This window comes from Danio rerio, chromosome 13, assembly GCF_052040795.2.
Source record: "Danio rerio strain M-AB ecotype USA chromosome 13, GRCz13ab, whole genome shotgun sequence".
In the NCBI taxonomy this organism is placed as follows: domain Eukaryota; kingdom Metazoa; phylum Chordata; class Actinopteri; order Cypriniformes; family Danionidae; genus Danio; species Danio rerio.
The window spans coordinates 17943836-17961999 of NC_141033.1; the positions used below are offsets into that span (position 1 = coordinate 17943836).

General features: G+C 35.8%; 1 protein-coding gene across 14 annotated transcripts in view; it reads right to left on the bottom strand.

The window, feature by feature from the left end:
* zgc:110045 overlaps nt 1-18164 on the bottom strand; it is a 46631-nt gene that overhangs the window by 10844 nt on the left and 17623 nt on the right. For 8 of the 14 annotated variants that reach the window (XM_087278494.1, XM_087278492.1, XM_087278493.1 and 5 more), the window contains 6 exons: nt 16727-16858; nt 13683-13811; nt 13258-13347; nt 9012-9053; nt 4171-4246; nt 136-188 (listed from right to left, as the gene is read on the bottom strand). In XM_087278494.1, the coding sequence (XP_087134620.1) occupies nt 136-188; nt 4171-4246; nt 9012-9053; nt 13258-13347; nt 13683-13811; nt 16727-16858 (522 nt within the window). Of the gene's footprint in view, nt 1-135; nt 189-4170; nt 4247-8498; nt 9054-13257; nt 13348-13682; nt 13812-16726; nt 16859-18164 lie in introns of those variants that run through there. The other 6 variants (XR_015505411.1, XR_015505408.1, XR_015505410.1 and 3 more) reach the window with 2 other exon arrangements.

Below are 18164 nucleotides of genomic sequence, written 5' to 3' on the forward strand. Positions count from 1 at the left end.
CAAAGAAATTCTGCTTATTTATAAGATCAAGACTAAATTCTTTTTTTAGCTTTTGTACATAAAAAAAATAACATTAAACAATGCAACACTTTGCCACAAGCTAATTGCATCCCATTCTAAACACATATCACTTACATCATTAGGTATGCTCAACTCTTGAGAACTGGTTGCAATGGAGGCCTCCAGACCTATGCAGGGAAATGATAAGGTAAGCCACACACGACTCAGTGTCTGACAAAATGAAACTTTAAACATAACTACACTGTCAATGAGACTGCTCAAACGACATCCAATAAACATCACATCAAAATTACACAAAATACGAAAGCACTAAGGCTGCCACCGAGGCTGAGTCATGAATGAATTTCTGCTTAATTCACATCTGCCTGAGATTCAAAAACACCCATAAAAGCATTTCCAAATAGAGCACATTATCGGAAACGTCGCTGAAGAGGCTGCATCTCTTCAACTCCCTGTTTCCACAGTCATAATTATGGGCTGGCAATTGCAATACGTGGACTCTGTTTGTCATGACAAATGTGGGCTGCTGTAAAAGTGGGCTTCAGGTTTGCTCAGGAACAAATGCTGGCGGTTTGAATGGGTCAAGGGTATTGTGGAGGTGTGGAGTGACATAAGGGAGAAAGAATGTTAAACATTTGTGATGAGTTCACATGTAGGGAGAGAAAGGGGTGACACATATGCATCACATAGCCGTCATTATGGTGACATGACACATTTGAAGAATCTTATGACAACATTGGCTAATAAAGCCAGAGGCAGACTGGGACTAAACCGTGGCCCTGGACTTGGCAACACAACATATGAAACACCAGCTAGATTTGCAATTTATAACCCCATATTCAAACTTAAAGATACTGTAGACCATCATAAAGAAATGAAAGTGATGCATCTAAAGTGTTGGTTAATAGAGCAATGGAATTTTCATATAATTTCCTGTATTATTTCTTTTAGAGAATTTTTTTTATCTATTTGAATAAAATCTTACATAAAATAAGTTATAAAAACTATTATTTTAAAAAAATTTCTCTGTTGAAAACTTTTTTTAAAGAACTAAAATCTCAAATAGGGATAATAATTTTGACTTCAACTCTATATATCATTTACAAATGTGTTCAGGCTACAACATGAAATGATAGCTTAAGCTTAACCTGTGCTTTAAATGTATGGAATTTAATAGTTTGACAAAATCTTTAAACTAATCCCTTTTATTAAAATTTTTGACAGAGGTTTGTTATACAAGAATTAGATTAGGGCATTAATCAAAGGCATTTTTTGTGAGGTGATCGATTTGAGGTAGCCTGATATTTTTATTTGACGAAAAAAAAAAAACATATGATGGGGAAAAACAGCCTATGCCGGTCCTTAAAAAGGATACAGTCAGTGTTTTTGTTTTGTAATCTAAATTTGTCATTTAAGTGAAAAAAAAACTCTATGGAAGGCCTATTTATTTTAATCTTTTATTCTTTTTTCTATGCTGTTGGAAACACTGCATGAAGATGTTCTGTTGTCAATATCTTCTGCATGTTGTTGTTCGTATTTTAAAATAAATCAGTAATTTGAAATGCAAAATTCAGGCCCAAACCCAATTCTATTTTTGTACCAGCACCTGTACACGACATTACATGTCATCGCAATCTTTTGCTTCATATGAGACCGCGGTCGTGAATGCTGTAGTTATTCCAGTTGTGCTATTTTTTGGTATTTATCTTCAGGAAATCACTGAAGGCATATATTATGTTATCGTAACGATCTAATGTGGCAATGAGATCACTCTGTACTGTACTGTACTGTGTATTTACACAGTGGCCATATTCATCTATGTAAACACACAAAAACAACATTAACATTATAGCAGACACTGTAAAAAGTTCATTCTTAGCCACTAAACATTACTGACAGGGTATCTGAGGGTCATCAAGTGTCAAAATGTTGTGAGACTGCTGTACAGGAGTCAATATTATGGATTATAGATCACGAAATTTAGCGTTTTTTTTTTTTTTTTTTAAGCATGATGGTAAAAGATCATGCGGTTATGAATTTATTAAAATGTGTTTGTTTGTCGTAAAATTTTGTAATAATGACAAAAAATACTAAATTGTAAATCTCCTTACTTCCGGTTTCAGCAATCCTGCTGCTTTGGCTGGTGAATTTTGTCAAATTTTCTTACCCCTTGGTGTCGAGTGTGGTCCTGAAAAATCTTCATTCGAAGGGCTATTCACCCCTTCCCCTTAGCCCTACACCTTCAAGCTAAAGAAAATTGGGACACCCCTACCTCTTGGCATGCACGTGCAAAACGAGGGGTAGGGGTGAAGGGAAGGGCTAAGGGGTAGAATTGGGATTGGGCCGAAATGTGTCAAACACAGAATAGACACATACATTTGTTTTAATTATTATTAAATAATAATTTAATATTGATCTGACCAGTGAACAGTTAAAATTCAATTATCGAACGGCGGTTGTCAGTTGGCAAAATTTACTTTAACAACAAAAGCCCTACTTTACTAAATTTGTAATAATAGATAAATTATACAATAGTCTAACATCATTTTAAAAAATCACTGTCTGACCAAGGCTGTACTGAACTGTCCAATCTATTTAAATCTGGACAGGCTGCCTTATTTAACATTTTCATTTTAAATAACTTGACAATATTGCTGCATTCAGTCTCTTCATGTTCAGCCCTTTTACAATTTACCTTGTACTGTCCATTGTTAAAATGCTAGAGCATAATTATTATAAATAAAATAGTATATAAAAAAAAATATCCATTCATTATCAGTTTTCTGTATTTTTCCATTCGTTTCCATGTATTTATGCTTCTGGATTGCATTATGGGACCTTAAAGTGACTTTAAAGGGCACCTATTTTAATCCTTTTACAATATGTAAGATCAGCCTTTGGTGTCTCCAGAATGTGTCTGTAAAGCTTCAGCTCAAAATACCCAAAATACCAATTATTTATTATAGCCTTCAGAATCTGCCCATTTTGGTGTCTAAGTTCAGTGTTGCAGGGGCTTTAAGCAGTTGCTTCTCCCCGCTCACCGTTCCCAATGGCATGTCTGCTTCTCATGCGTTACGTCAGATAAACGGCAGTCAGTGATAGAAACAGACACTATTGAAACTTTGTGGTGGAGTTTATTCAAGCCTTTCTGAAACGATGAGTCACACAAAAAATGCCTTTGCAGTACACACACATATTAGCGTTTACTGACACCATGTGGTTGTGGTAATTATAGCGGTTAAGAATTACATAGCGATTTTACTGTTTTTATTACAAACATGCTCTGTTTTAAAAACGTTTATAAAACTTTACAGAGTTGGAAAAGATAGTTGCACTCCTACATCTCCTTAAAATCACTGGGATTTGGGTCCTATTTTAACATCAAGCAATTAAAAAATAATTGTTAGGTTTATATTACTCCAATATGACTGTGGAAACACTATACCTACACACAGTTCCCAAATAGCTTACAAAAGTTCATTTTCATCATAGGTGCTCTTTAACTGACATTTATAACAGTTTGATGTGTCATCGTCTGTATTAGTATTGTTAATTAGAGTACTAAAGCCTGGTAAAGTTACTCTATAGACTTACTTATATTATAAAATATAATAGTTCATATTACTAAAATATTACTTAAAAAAAAAAGGTAAATAAATGTCACTTTGAATTTTCATCATCAAAATTTAACCGAGCAGAGATCAAGGTCCTATAATGCAGTCCATATCTAAAAATAATAAATAAATAAATAAAAAGAGAGAACCTGTTAATGAACTTGTATATATTTACTTATTGAATATTTACTTATTGAATACATATTTTCATTTTATATACACAGTATACACAAATAGCAAAGGGCCCAAATTGTCCAGAGAAATTTCAGATGGCCAGTCTGCCCCTGAATAAAGCTTTGGAGCTGGTTAGTGATGGTATCCTATAGCACGGCATGTGCAGCATTATGTTGGCAGTGTTATGATATTTGTTGCCTTACCACAAAAACAGCTTCGCCCTCAATTTCTTCAGAAAAGTAGAACATGCGGTTGAGGTGGTGAGACATGACAGACGAAGGAAAAAGACAGATCAAGAGAGAGAGAGAGAGAGACAGACAGAGGGAGAGACAGACTTCCCTGGGGAGTTTTGGGTACGTACCAGGGAAGGTGGGGTTGCTCTGCCCAAGGGAGGTAAGGGGGATATGCTGCATAGCCAACTGGTGAAGCTTGGTCAACTGCGGGGGCAGGAAGGGAGGTTAGAACTAGCCAATCAAAATGGAATTATTTCGGAACACACAGACAGAACTGCACCCATATTAAAATTTCAACATCTGATTAGCTATCAGGTTCCCCCTCTGGACTTACCGTCCACTTCTCCCAAATAAGATGATCGAAAAACTAGATTTGCTTTTCCTCAGGGGGATTAAAGTGCTTGTGGGGCAGGTACAGAATTGAGTTAAAGTTTGAGGTGTGTTTAGGTTTTGAGTGAAATGATTCATCTAAGTCGCTCTGCAGGGTTTATGACATATATCTGGGTTTCAGCCAGCTGTCACTGAGAATTAACAGATGACTTGATGATGTCTTTGCAGAGGTAGTGTTAAAGATGTTACATGCAAGACCAATCACAACTCAGAATGAATTTCGGATGAATTGTGAACATATTATAATTGCTGGTTAAATTTTTACAGTGAGTTAATCTCAAATTTCTTAAAAATCATGTTTATGAAACTAAAAATATATGATAATTTAAATTATTTTATACAGTCTGGATATCTCAGAGCTTCATTGCATTACCTTTAAATCTTGTCACAGTAGCCTGGTTTATATTCCAAATTTAAGCAAAACTTTCATATCTAATGCATGTCTCACATTAAAGCATATATTTGCAGCTTTATTTCTCAGTCTGTAACTGAGGTTACATTAGGAAAAATGTATATTTTTATTAATCTAATTATTATTAGAATCATTTATCAAATAATTGTTCAATTACATTAGTTTAGTTGAATAAAATAGTTTTAAATTAAATCACAGATTAATTAGTGGGCTTTAAATGATTATTCGGCTTTTGCATTTCTAACAGCAAAATTATACAAAAAATATGTATTTTTTTAATTTAAACATTAAAAATGTACTTTTTAATTGACTCAATATAATCTTGTTCAGGTTTCCTGTCCCGCTTGTTTGTTATCAGCAGACCATCTTGCTAATGGGTTTTATTAGAGTAGAGCATTGACACAAATTGGACAATCTGCTTTCTTTCATGAGCTTGCGATTCAGTTTTAATATAGATTAATTCAATTTTAGCATTGATTTATTTCTATATATCAGGTAATCAGATAAAAAAAAAAGTAATCAGATAAAAAAAAAGCGGGTGTAAAGAAAGCTGTAAAGAAAGCGGGTGAATTAATATAAAAAAATAAATGTAACATAACATGACACTGATGACAATATGTGTGGTTGAAATGTACATTGTAGTTGTAGCATAGTCTTGTTGATGTTCATTCATATTTACTGGGTGCTACTGTATAACTATAAGTGAAGAAAAAAGAGTGTTCAAATCACCCTGCAGTTATCTCCTGTTAAAAGTATTTTGTATTCTTAGGTATTGTAGTATAATTGATTTCTCACAAATACAAATACATTTTCACACCTGTTTGTTTACTTTATTGAATATTGTTCACTGACTTGAAATAAATTTGCCTATATTGCACAGTGTGAATTTACAGTGGGGGGAAATAAGTATTCAATATGTCAGCATTTTTCTTAGAAAATTTGTTAAATTTCTTACAAATATTTTTTAAAGGTGCTGTTCACTTAAAAATTTCACCAGATGTTGACAACAACCTGAGAAATACACATAAAAGAAAACAAATCTAATTAGTTTACAAATAAAGTAACGTGTAATAAAATTAAATGATACGGTGGAAAAAGTATTGAACACATGAAGAAAGGGAGGTGTAAAAAGCCGGTAAAAGCCCAGACAACAGCTGAAAGCTCTCATAGGTTATTCAGCAACCCACTGCCCTTAATTTACACTGAGGAAAAGCGGAGGGTTGCTGAATAACTACATTTCCGTGTAAGAAATTTCAGCTGCTGTCTGGGCATTCACTGCCTTTTTATACACCCTTCCTTTATGTGTTCAATACTTTTTTCTCGTGTCATTTGCTTTTATTACACATAACTTAATTCATGAACAATCTAGATTTGGTTGCTTTTCTTATATAGACTTGCTTGTTGTTATCAACATCTGGTAGACATTTTAAGTCAACAGCAACTTTAGAAATATATTTTCTCAGAAAAATGGTGACGTGTTGAATACTTATTTTCCCCACTGTGTATCTTGCTGTTTCTTTGTTCGTTTTTTAATACTAGTAATACTAGTTTTTCGTACCTGTGGCTTTATATATTGTATCGACTTAAAATCGCTACTCTGTTGCAATGAAACTGCAGTATTGGTCAAAGTTGATGTCTGAATAAATGCTTCATGTAATATTAGCTTTTTATTGAAGTCAACAAAAGCTTTTAAATTATATGTATAAACACTAATTACATTATAATAGATTATTAATATTTTGTTTTTGTTATTCTTACTTGTATTAGAGTAGCAGTCATTCTTAAACACATTTGTCTATCAAATTAAATAAATGTACACTCTCCAAGTATTAACATACTACATCAATATAGCATTAATATGTTTCAGAGCAAATTATCACTTAAGGCCACTATTTCATTTCATTTCATTTCATTTCATTTATATATATATATATATATATATATATATATATATATATATATATATATATATATATATATATATATATATATATATTATTATTATTATTATTATTATTATTATTATATAATTGTCATTTTCTACCTCTCATCTTCTACATCAGTGGTGGAAAGAGTACTTAAAAATTATACTAAAGTAAAAGTACCATTACTTGCCCAAAAATGTAGTGCAAGTAGAGTATAAGTATCTTTTGTAAATATAACTCAAAGTATGAGTAAAAAGTAACCTAGAGTAATGAGTAATGATTAGTGAGTATTGCATAGTGAAAAGTTCATCCGTTTATATGCGGTTTTTGCAGGTATGTGTAAACGTAGCATTTTTTTAGTGCATTCAGTTATCTTCCTTTATTCCTTTCTTTGTTTGCTCGTTCTGTTTAGCCTTTCATCATTCATTTATTTGTTTGTTCATTTTTTCATCATTCATTTGTTCCTTCATTCGTTCACGCATTCATTCGTTCTCCTGTTCCTCATTTAATTAGGTTCGTACGTTACTTTGTTTGTTCGTTCTATACTTCCTTCATTTGTTTGTTACTTTGTTCGTTACCACATTGGTTTGTTCGTTACTTTGTTCATTTGTTGGTTACTTTGTTCATTTGTTAGTTATTTCGTTTGCTACTTCGTTCATTACTTTATTTGTTCATTACTTTTTTCAACTGTTACTTTGTTCGATTGTTACTTCATTCATTCGTTCTTTGTTTGTTCTTTATTTCGTTTGTTTGTTACTTCGTTCCTTTGTTTGTTACTTCATTCATTCATTACTTCGTTCGTTCATTTGTTTGTTACTCCTTTCATTTGTCACTGCATTTGTTTGTTACTTTGTTTGTTCGTTACTTTGTTTGTTAATTTTTTACTTTGTTCATTGATTCGTTACTTCCTTCGTTCATTACTTCATTTGTTCGTTTGTTCAATGCTTCATTCACTTGTTTCTTTGTTCGCACATTACTTTGTTTGTTCGTTACTTGGTTTGATTGTTACTTTGTTCGTTCGTTACTTTGTTCATTCGTTGCTTCGTTTGTTACTTTGTTCCTTCCCTCCTTCCTTCTTTCCTTCCTTTCTTGCTTTCTTCCTTCATTGCTTCCTTCTTTCATTGCTTCCTTCCTTTGTTACTTTTTTCCTTCCTTCGTTATGTTTTTCCTTCCTTCGTTTGTTCAGTCCTTCCTTGAATCCTACCCTCATTCATTTGGTCTTTCCTTACTTTGTTCAGTCCTTCGTTCCATTCCTTTTTCGTTCCTTCCTTCATTCAGCCCTTTCTTCCATTCTTCTTTCGTTCCATTTAGTGATTTGTTTGGTGATTTCAGTCATCATACAGACGACATCCTTCATTTTCTCATTAGTAACATGCAGTCTATACACAGTCTCTGGGTCATTGCGTGTAAAGATTTTGGACATCTTCTTGGACATTTTTACTGCTTCCAAACAGTTACTTATAAAGCGCCCATGTCTTGAGGTTGTTCAGTATGATGCAATTAACGTTCTGTGTGTGATTTGATTAGACAGGACTTAAAGGACTGATTTTTCTACTTTAGCAAATCACCAAAGTCAAGAAAGAAAGAAAGTAGTGACTGCAGTAGAAGGAAAATAGTGAAATAAAAGTACCAATACTGCACTAAGATGTACTCAAGGAGAAGTAAAAGTACACATTTTTAAAACTACTTAGTAAATTACAATTCCTGAGAAAAAACTACTCAATTACAGTAATTTGATTATTTGTAATTTGTTACTTTACACCACTGCACCACATAATAGATTCTGTATTGGAAACAGTTAGGCGTGATTACGTTACTGAACTGTTCTAGTTAAATTTAGAGGTTTAAATCAATCCCTATCCATAATGTGTAGGGTTTAATCAATACAGTGCTGCATTGCAACTGCTGTAATTATAGCATTTGTGTAATGGATTGATTTAACACACGTTCTTTATTTGTGTCCTAACCGTGATGCGAAATAACCAATGTTAGTGACACTACAGCACATATTAAAGAAACGGTGGGCAGAGACCATCATAATCTGGTATTCTCGTTTGAAGGAAGCCCTAAGTTAGTGAAGGATTGAGTGTGTTTGGAGGGAAAGGGAGATTGGCTCTCAGGTGTGTGTGAGGAACACAGTGGGATATTTGTGGTTGTGCAAGGGCTGGGAGACACTGCAGTGGTGTTGTGAAGTGTGCTGTGCCGTGAATGATACTGATCAGCCAGCAGGACGAACACTCACGTCTTGGGGTGGAATGGCAAACTGTCCTGGAATAGCAAATGCCTGTGAAACAGATAAAGCATTTAAGTTAGTTCAAATAACATCCGTCTATTTGCTGCTCGGTCATTAGTCAGGCTCAGACGACATGCTATGCCCAAAACCATCTGCAGTTTATATGATACACATTTCATAAAACCTAGAAATCTTTTATAAAAATCAAAAGCTCAGATGAGATCACTTAAAGGAATAAAGTACTGGATAAAAAAAGAAATAATTGTTTAACAGGTACCACATTGATGCAATGGGCTCGTGTAAGGCACAACTAGAGTGGCCAGGTCAGTTTTTAAGGTTGACATCTACAAGAAAACAATTATTTTGCAGTTTTAAATAATCAGTCCTTTTTGAAATAAGTTGATTTTGCTTATTGAGTTCTTATACCAGCAGTTTAGGAAGACGGATGCACTGTTTATACAAATTATTTGTTATTTTAGATTCACAAAAATCTGACAAATGTTCTAAATTCACTACAACCAATTAAGTTTTTTATTCAATTCACCTATACCGCATGTCTTTGGACTGTGGGGTAAACTGGAGCACCTGGAGGAAACCCACGCAAACCTGAAGAGAACATGCAAACTTTACACAGAAAGCCAACTGATCCAGCCGGGACTTAAACCCGGGACCTTCTTGCTGTGTGGCGACATTGCAAACCACTGAGCCACCGTGTTGCCATGAATGTACTTTTTTGGTATTTTTCTAAGAGTGTAAAGTGCAGTAATTGTTTGTTTATGATCATAAAAAAATATATTAAGCAAAAAGTATAATCAAAAATAAAACCTAGGTACAACCTAAAATAAAATAGAAATAACACTCTACCAGTGAAACAGTCTGTCTGTGGTAATGTGATGATGATTGGTCAGAATAAATGTCAAAGTGGACCAGACTTTACACATTTATTCTGAACATACTTAAATATGTCAGGTGCAATTATGATTAAGTTCATATTAATGTAACCACAAGGGGGCATCACATGTACACCCCATGTTGCCACCAGTCACAGCTAAAACATAAACACAGAACTCAATTTTTAATCTTGCAGAGTCAAATGAAGCTTGAAGCTGACATGATTTTTCATTATACAGACATCTAGCCTTTGCAGTCCTCACCTCAGTCAAACTAAATGTCATGACCACTCAAATGAATGGCAGGAGCCCTTTGGACAATATACCAAGAGGAGATGTCAAAAATAAAGGGTCAGAATTTGGTTTGTATTTTTATGCCAAACTGTTTTAACATTTATTATATAAACCATTCTGACTAGAATATTATATTTTAGCTTTAGGCACTAGCGCTTATTTTTTAGATACCAATACTTATTACATATTTATTAGATAAAGGTACTTATTGAGTAGCTACTAACACTTATTAAACAGGTATTAATACAAATTTTTTGGGTGATAACACTTGTTAAAATGTTTTTGTTTTAATTGATGTAAGTTCTGCATTTACACCATAGGCCAAAATAGGCTCATAGATCGCTTAACTTCTACAAGTGTCCTGGGACAGGCTTTTTTATAGTTCAAGTCATACTTAACTGACCGTTACCAGTTTATAAACATAAATGGACAACTTTCAGGCCAGTAAAGTATGGGGTGCCTCATGGATCAGTTTTAGGCCCTTTGCTGTTTACAATATACAAGCTACCTCTGGGAGACATTATTAGAAGACACGGGATCAGCTTTCACTGCTATGCAGATGATACTCAATTTTATATTTCAACAAAACCCGATGAGACGTCTGAACTGTCTAAGTTAAGTGAGTGTATTAACGTTGTTAAAGACTGGATGACCAAAAACTTTCTTCTCTTAAATTTAGACTATTTATATTCTTAACATAAGACAAGTAAGCAGTTGTGACTAGTAAGATAGCTACTTGTAAAGCTACTTGTAATAGCTACTTGTAATATTTAAATAAGGCACGTACATAAAAAAAACACATGTACAAATACAGTATGTCAGCATTAGTTTTAGAAATTAAGTTAAAAACTAAAGCAAGCAGCATTAACTTTAACAAATAAAACGTGTTAATCCATATTATGTTTTCATAGTCTATTATTTAGGATGGCACGGTAGCTCAGTGGTTAGCATTGTCGCCTCATAGCAAGAAGGTCGCTGGTTAGAGTCCTAGCTGGGTTAGTTGGCATTTCTTTGTGGAGTTTGCATGTTCTCCCCGTGTTCACGTGGGTTACCTCCGGGTGCTCTGGTTTCCACCCCAGAAAAAAGACATGCGCTATAGGTGAATTCATCAAGCTAAATTGGCCGTACTGTATGAGTGTAAATGCAAGAGTGTATGGGTGTTTCACAGTGTTGGGTTGCGACTGGAAGGGCATCCGCTGCGTAAAACATATGCTGCATAAGTTGGCAGTTTATTTTGCTGTGGCCACCCCTGATTAATAAAGGGTCTAAGCCGAAAAAAAAAATTAACGAATGAATATTTACATAGTCTATTTTTTGGAGCGACATGGTGGCTCAGTGGTTAGCACTGTCGCCTCACCACAACAAGGTTGCTGGTTCGAATCCCAGCTGGGTTAGTTGGCATCTCTGTGTGGAGTTTGCATGTTCTCCCCACAGTCTAAAGACATGTGATACAGGTGAATTGAATAAACTAAACTGGCCGTTGTGGATAACTTGGCCGTTCATTCCACTGTGGTGAGCCCTGATGAATAAAAAGGCTAAGTCGTAAAGTAAAATAAATAATGAGTAAAATGAATGAATGAATGAATGAAAGAGTCTATTATTATCAAGCAATTTCTAATCATAAACTGTTAATTAGCTCTTTCAAACTGAAAAGAGGATTCGATTCCACTTATGGAATCAATTCTGAATTATAAATTGGTCCTCAAAGCCTCACAGGACTTATTTTTAGTTTTTTAGCTTTTTTAAGGGATAAACTCCCAATCCTGTAAATAAGTTTTAGTGCAGAGATGCCCAAACTAGGGCCCGCGGGCAAACAATGGCGCATTGATTTGGCCCTCTATGCCATCTGAGAAGAGATTTAGAATGATAGGAAGGTTGAGGCGAACGCCTTCAACAGAGTTCGTCATTTCCAGTTAAACGTAAGCTTTTGTTTGTTTGTTTAATTGTTGAGCTACAAAAAAACCCAACTGAAATTAAATGTTTCAATTAAAGGTTGTGCATAAATTAGATTTTTAAAAATGTAAATGCTCTATCATTCGAAGATAGAGGACAATGCAGAGCAATATTTTTTAATAAGAAGTTTATTATAAAATGTAAACAAAAAAGTATAATTATTCATTCAATTAAAGTACTTTTTCCATTTATTTTTGAATAATAATACATTAGCAAATCACCATAGCAGCTTTAATTATATATTTACCCTCGGCCCACCACCCTCAATCAAGTTTGGTTTTTGGCCCTTCATAAGCAAAAGTTTGGGCACCCCTGTTCTAGTGTCTCATAAAAAAGTAAGAGTACCTTTAAAAAAGGTTTCCACTCCTGCTAGTTGTTTTACGTAGACTTGGAGTGCTCCGGTTTCCCCCAGAGTCCAAAGACATGCAGTATATGTGAATTGAATAAACTAAATTGGCCGTAGTGAATAAGTGTGTACATGTGAGACTGTATGGGTGTTTCCTTGTACTAAGTTACAGCTGGAAGGGCATCCTCTGTGTAAAACATATGCTGGATAAGATGGTGGTTCATTTTGCTGTGGTGACTTTTGATGAATAAAGAGACTAAGCAGAAAAAAAATGAATGGATGAACTGTTGCTGATAAAGTAGACCTTTATACTTTATACTTTTACCAATGTACAAGAAGCATAAGAGTAGATATTAATCAATTAAATGATAAAAAGGCTTGCCATATAATTTACAATGTTTGAACATTAAAATAGAATGGAATACTGATGAATGAATTGTTTCCTCCTGCTATATACAGCTGTGTTTACAACAATTAGTAAGAAGGGATCCAATTCAAACACCTACAGATCTGAATTAGTGATTCAAAGTGATGCTGATCTGCATGTTTCAGAGCACTTGGCATGGTCCAAGGGCCCCATTGGTGACTGAATTACTGATTGCGTCTAGGGGTTAGATTTATTTCGCCAGCTGATCTTGGTGTAATCATTAGTGTAAACATCCACACTAACAGCACCCCACTGGGACTGCAGGGAGCTATGGAATCATTAATGCTTGTGAAGGGCCGTTTCGATCATACGGCTTTTGCATTAAGAGATGGATGGAAAACTCACCGTCGCAGCATGCGGTTGCGTCAACACTGTGTGGCCGCCACCTGCAGAGGGTTTGGGTCGGTATGGAATGGTGGCTCCTTTAGGTGGTGACTAAATAAGGAAGACAGGACAAAAATGCAGAGGCGCTAGTCAGTATGTGTCCAGAGCTCTATTAAGCCTCACTGGATTTTATTATTCAAAACCTAAAGTTAATGTGAGCGAGGGAAAAATTCTGCAAAACAAAGGCATCCAAGGTTGGATGCTGAGAACTAATGAAGCAAGTAGGAACATTTAACATGTAGTGCATGCACTGAAAGTGAATGCAAATGAAGCGTGAAGGTTAGAAAGAGCTGAAAAATATTCCCCACCTGAAAAAACATTTAAGCACGAGGGAAATCATGCATAGTCGCTCTGATTTTCAATTAAAAAAGAGCATAGTGACAAACCTCCAGCATGACGGTGCAGATGTGTTTCACGCATTGGGTGATGGCGTGTGGGGTGCCAGAGATGGTCACAGCTCTCTCAGTCGAGTCTGGCAGTAGGTCTCCTGCGACCTGGACCTGGGCACCTGTGCTCTGACACATAACAACGCTCTCAGTCAACACATGCTGGACGGGATGATTAGAAAAGCCACAAGTAACAGCATTCATACTTATTTTAGTATTGACTGTTACAAGAAGTAAGTCATGCTTCACATTTGCAGTCCAGCTTGGCCTGTCTGAGTGAGTATATTTAATGATAATGAGCAATTAAATAAATTCACAAACATTAAATATTGATCTGAGTTATAATTACTTTATAAACTTACCTCATTTCTATATCAAAGCCACAAGACAAGATTTGCAACGATCTGGGTGCTATATTTGAATTCTAATTTATTTTACAAGCATTAAAAGGTTATGCTTTGAATGGTATAATTATAGATAGTATGCATATGGTGGAGCAGTGTAATTATGTACTGTTGGTCAGACTTTTGATTGGATTGCAAAGCAGTTTTGCACACATTAAGAATTATTATGCTTAATTAGTAATGCCTTTTTCATTAGAGTTATTAGATTAGAACTTCAATAATGTGTCTTGTCACCTAGGAGAGTCTTTGTGAGGTATAAGTGTGTGTGCTGCTAAGTGCACTAAACTACACTATATTTTTAGTATTTCACATTTGTAACTAATTTGTTGTTTATATGTTTTTTAAATATTGTACACTATCACAAAAATGTAGTACTCTCAGGATGATGGATTGGCACAAGAAGAATTTACCTTAGCCATCCCCTAGACCTGGCCGTGTAAGTATGACAGAAATTTGGACATGCTGCATCTGACCTGTCGCTTCACATTCATTCATTCATTCATTCATTTTGTTGTCGGCTTAGTCCCTTTATTAATCCGGGGTCGCCACAGCGGAATGAACCGCCAACTTATCCAGCAAGTTTTTACACAGCGAATGCCCAGTGGTTTTTCGATCTCTGGGAAACATCCACACACACATTCACACACACACTCATGCACTACGGACAATTTAGCCTACCCAATCCACCTGTACCGCATGTCTTTGGACTGTGGGGAAAACCGGAGCATTTCTCCTTAGTCTTACACAGTGGTTTCAAAAGTGAAAACAATCAGGAGGGGTTGCTTGGTGATTTCCAAAAATCAAACAAATTATATTAAACTATTAGAATTACCATATTTTAACTATAACCTTGGAGTCACGGTGGCGCAGTGGGTAGCACGATCGCCTCACACCAAGAAGGTCACTAGTTCGAGCCTTTGTTGGGTCAGTTTGCATTTCTGTGTGGAGTCTGCATGTTTTCCCCATGTTCGTGTGAGTTTCCTCTGGGTGCTCTGGTTCCCCCACAGTCCAAAGACATGTGCTGTAGGTGAATTAATTAAGCTAAACTGGCCGGGCGTCTGCTGCGTAAAACAAATGCTGTATAAGGTGGCAGTTCATTCCGCTATGGCAACCCCTGATTACTAACCTATTAGAATTACCATATTTTAACTATAACCTTGAAGTCACTGTGGCGCAGTGGGTAGCAAAACCCCAACACAGCAAGAGGGTCGCAAGTTCGAGCCCTGGTTGGGACAGTTTGCATTTTTAAGTGGAGTCAGTATGTTCTCCCCATGCTGTGGCGACCCCTGAATAATAAAGGGACTAAGCCGAAAAGAAAATGAATGAATGAATGAATGAATAACTACAGTATAACCTACAAAAAAAACAATACACTAGCCTAAAAACACCAATGTGCAAATAAAAAAATAAAAAAACATTTTGAATTTAGGTCTATTTATGTATGTGCACCATTGCACGTAATGTTTGTTAACCACCTTCGGGGATAGTGAGGGTCACAGGTCAGTGGCATTGACATTTTGTGGGTTATGGGCTGAAAAGTTTGGTAACCCCACACACTAGGTTCACACCATTAGCACAGAACATGAACTGAACTTTATTTGACACATGGGTGAATGGTCTGATATGTAATGTGTTACATTTGGGAGTGTTATAATATAACATGTAATATATCAGACTGCTAAATGACATTCTAAGTCCTTTAATGAGTATATATTTTCATCTGAAATGTCTTTATACCTATATTATTATAATTTACAGTTGGGAAATGCAAAAATGTATGTTATATGGATATTTCTCAAGCACTTTTTTATCTAAATAACATCTAGCATCCACAAAGTTCTAACTTATTTGCATAATTACAACAGGACAAGCAAAAGCAATCACACCATTTCTAATCTTAGCACCGAGGAAGTGGAGTGTACAAATTTAGACTTATTTTCAAAGAAAGTGGCAAAAAAAGTGTGCCATACAGTCCCTTTTGGGATTACAGCTATTCTCATGTCTAGAACTGACATTGTTATCGTCTGGCCAGTTATTTAGGTCACGCTATTTGGATACTGTATATAAATGTGAGTCTATTTAGGCCTTTGGTGGGCCGTCCTGTCCTAGACATTCATAGCAACTGGGAATGAAAGCAGCCAGTTCACCCCTCACAGCCCTCAGCAGTGAGGACAGCTATATTTATTCAATGTGATCCACCAGCCGAATAAAAAAAACAAAGCCTTCAAGCTAAAGCCAGTGTCCTCCTCACGTCAATTTCAGCAGCTAAATGACAACAAATTGTTCCGCTTGCGAGATGGATCGCTTTGTTTTCCATCAGCGCAAACCGTGAATAGATAAGTTGGAGGAAAAGTGAGCGGGTTCAAGAGTTTAGCAAATTACAGCTCAGGGGTGCTGCATCTCATAACGTGTGGATTTAGCGGAAGTGTGAGGCGAGCGGCCCCCTGTGCTCAGGAATAAAAAGTTCTGTCTTGATGAGGACAATCAATCATGCTGATGTTAAGTGTTTCTGCCTGCCGCTGAGACAACGGAAACTAATTGTTTAACGGATCATTCGGTGCATCATCTGGGAGCCGCTGTGACCTGCATCACAAACCCTGTGCGTTTGCTGACAATTAAACCTCCACCTAGAATATCTACCTCTCTGATCTCTTTGATCTTCGAGCCTCCTTTACCAATGAGCGAACCGCACTGACTGGCAGGGAAGACGAGGCGCAATGTCACAGGAGGCCTGCTTGTCACCGTGCTGTTTATCATGGATGCCAAGATATCCTAAAAGAGATGCATAAACAAATCAAAAAGCAGCTCAATTCAATTGTGTCTTTTTAAATAAAAGTCAAGTGTATACCGGGGAAGAGACTATTGCAGGATGTTGACGCTTTTTGAAATGAAACCTCAATACTTTAAGATGTTGACAAGATGTACAAGGTTTAAGTCATTCCTTACAGTTCAATGCTGCTTTTTAATGTTTACTGTGAGATGCAGACTAGTTCACTTGCTGTAGCATTGTTAAAAATAGCTGTATCAGGCCGCATTGTGGGATAAAAGTGTAAATAGTTGTAAGTCATCATTATGGTAATCAGTGTTCGCCCTGGCTGGGACCTAATTTGCTTTCTATTCATTTCATTAAAAGCCAGAGTAATAGTGTTACAGAATACACTGGGTTTGAACTGTGCAGCTGAAATATAATGCAACTCATAATATAACTGGCTTATAATATAGAAACTGGCTCATGCTATAGATCTAATACAATTTTCTTAACATTTAAGACTGGGTTGTCACTTATAAATAGTGAAGCTCCTTTTTCTGCTAAAAAACCAACAACTATGTTTTAAAATAATCTAAAAAAAAGTGTTTTATTTTGTGCACAAAGCACAAAGAAAGATCGTTAAACTAAATCAGCAAACATTTCACATTTAGAAATATAGTAATCGCATAACTGGATTGATCAGCTTCTCTCGCTATGACTGAAAAGGTCCTCTTGACCTTCATCTGGACAACCTCACTGTAAAAACCTATTGATCTTTTAAGAAAAAATTACTATGTAAAATCAGATTGTATGAGCTTGATCATGCATTAAAACTGTAAATTTAGCTTAAATGCATTTAAAGGCATAATTTAAGACCAGCCTTGTATTTTTAGGACAATTTTAGCTCTAATAACTTGGTTTAATAGCGCAGTGGGTAGGACTGTCGCCTCACAGCAAGGAGGTCGCTGGTTCGAGCCTTTCCTGGGTCAGTTGGCATTTCTGCATGGAGTTTCCTTGTTCTCCCTGTGTTTGTGTGGTTTTCCTTCGAGTAATTCGGTTTCCCCCACAGTCCAAAAACGTGCTGTAGGTGAATTATGTAAGCTAAATTGTCCGTACTGTATGTGTTTGAATGCCAGTGCATGAGTGTTTGCAAGTGATGGGTTGCAGCTGGAAGGGCATCCGCTGCGTAAACAAATGCTGGATAAATTGGCGGTTCATTCCACTGTGGGAACCCTGGGTTAATAAAGGAAATAAGCTGAAAAGAAAATGAATGAACTTGTTTTAGATTTGCCTGTTATAAAAGGCTTAATAATCACACTTATTCTTAGT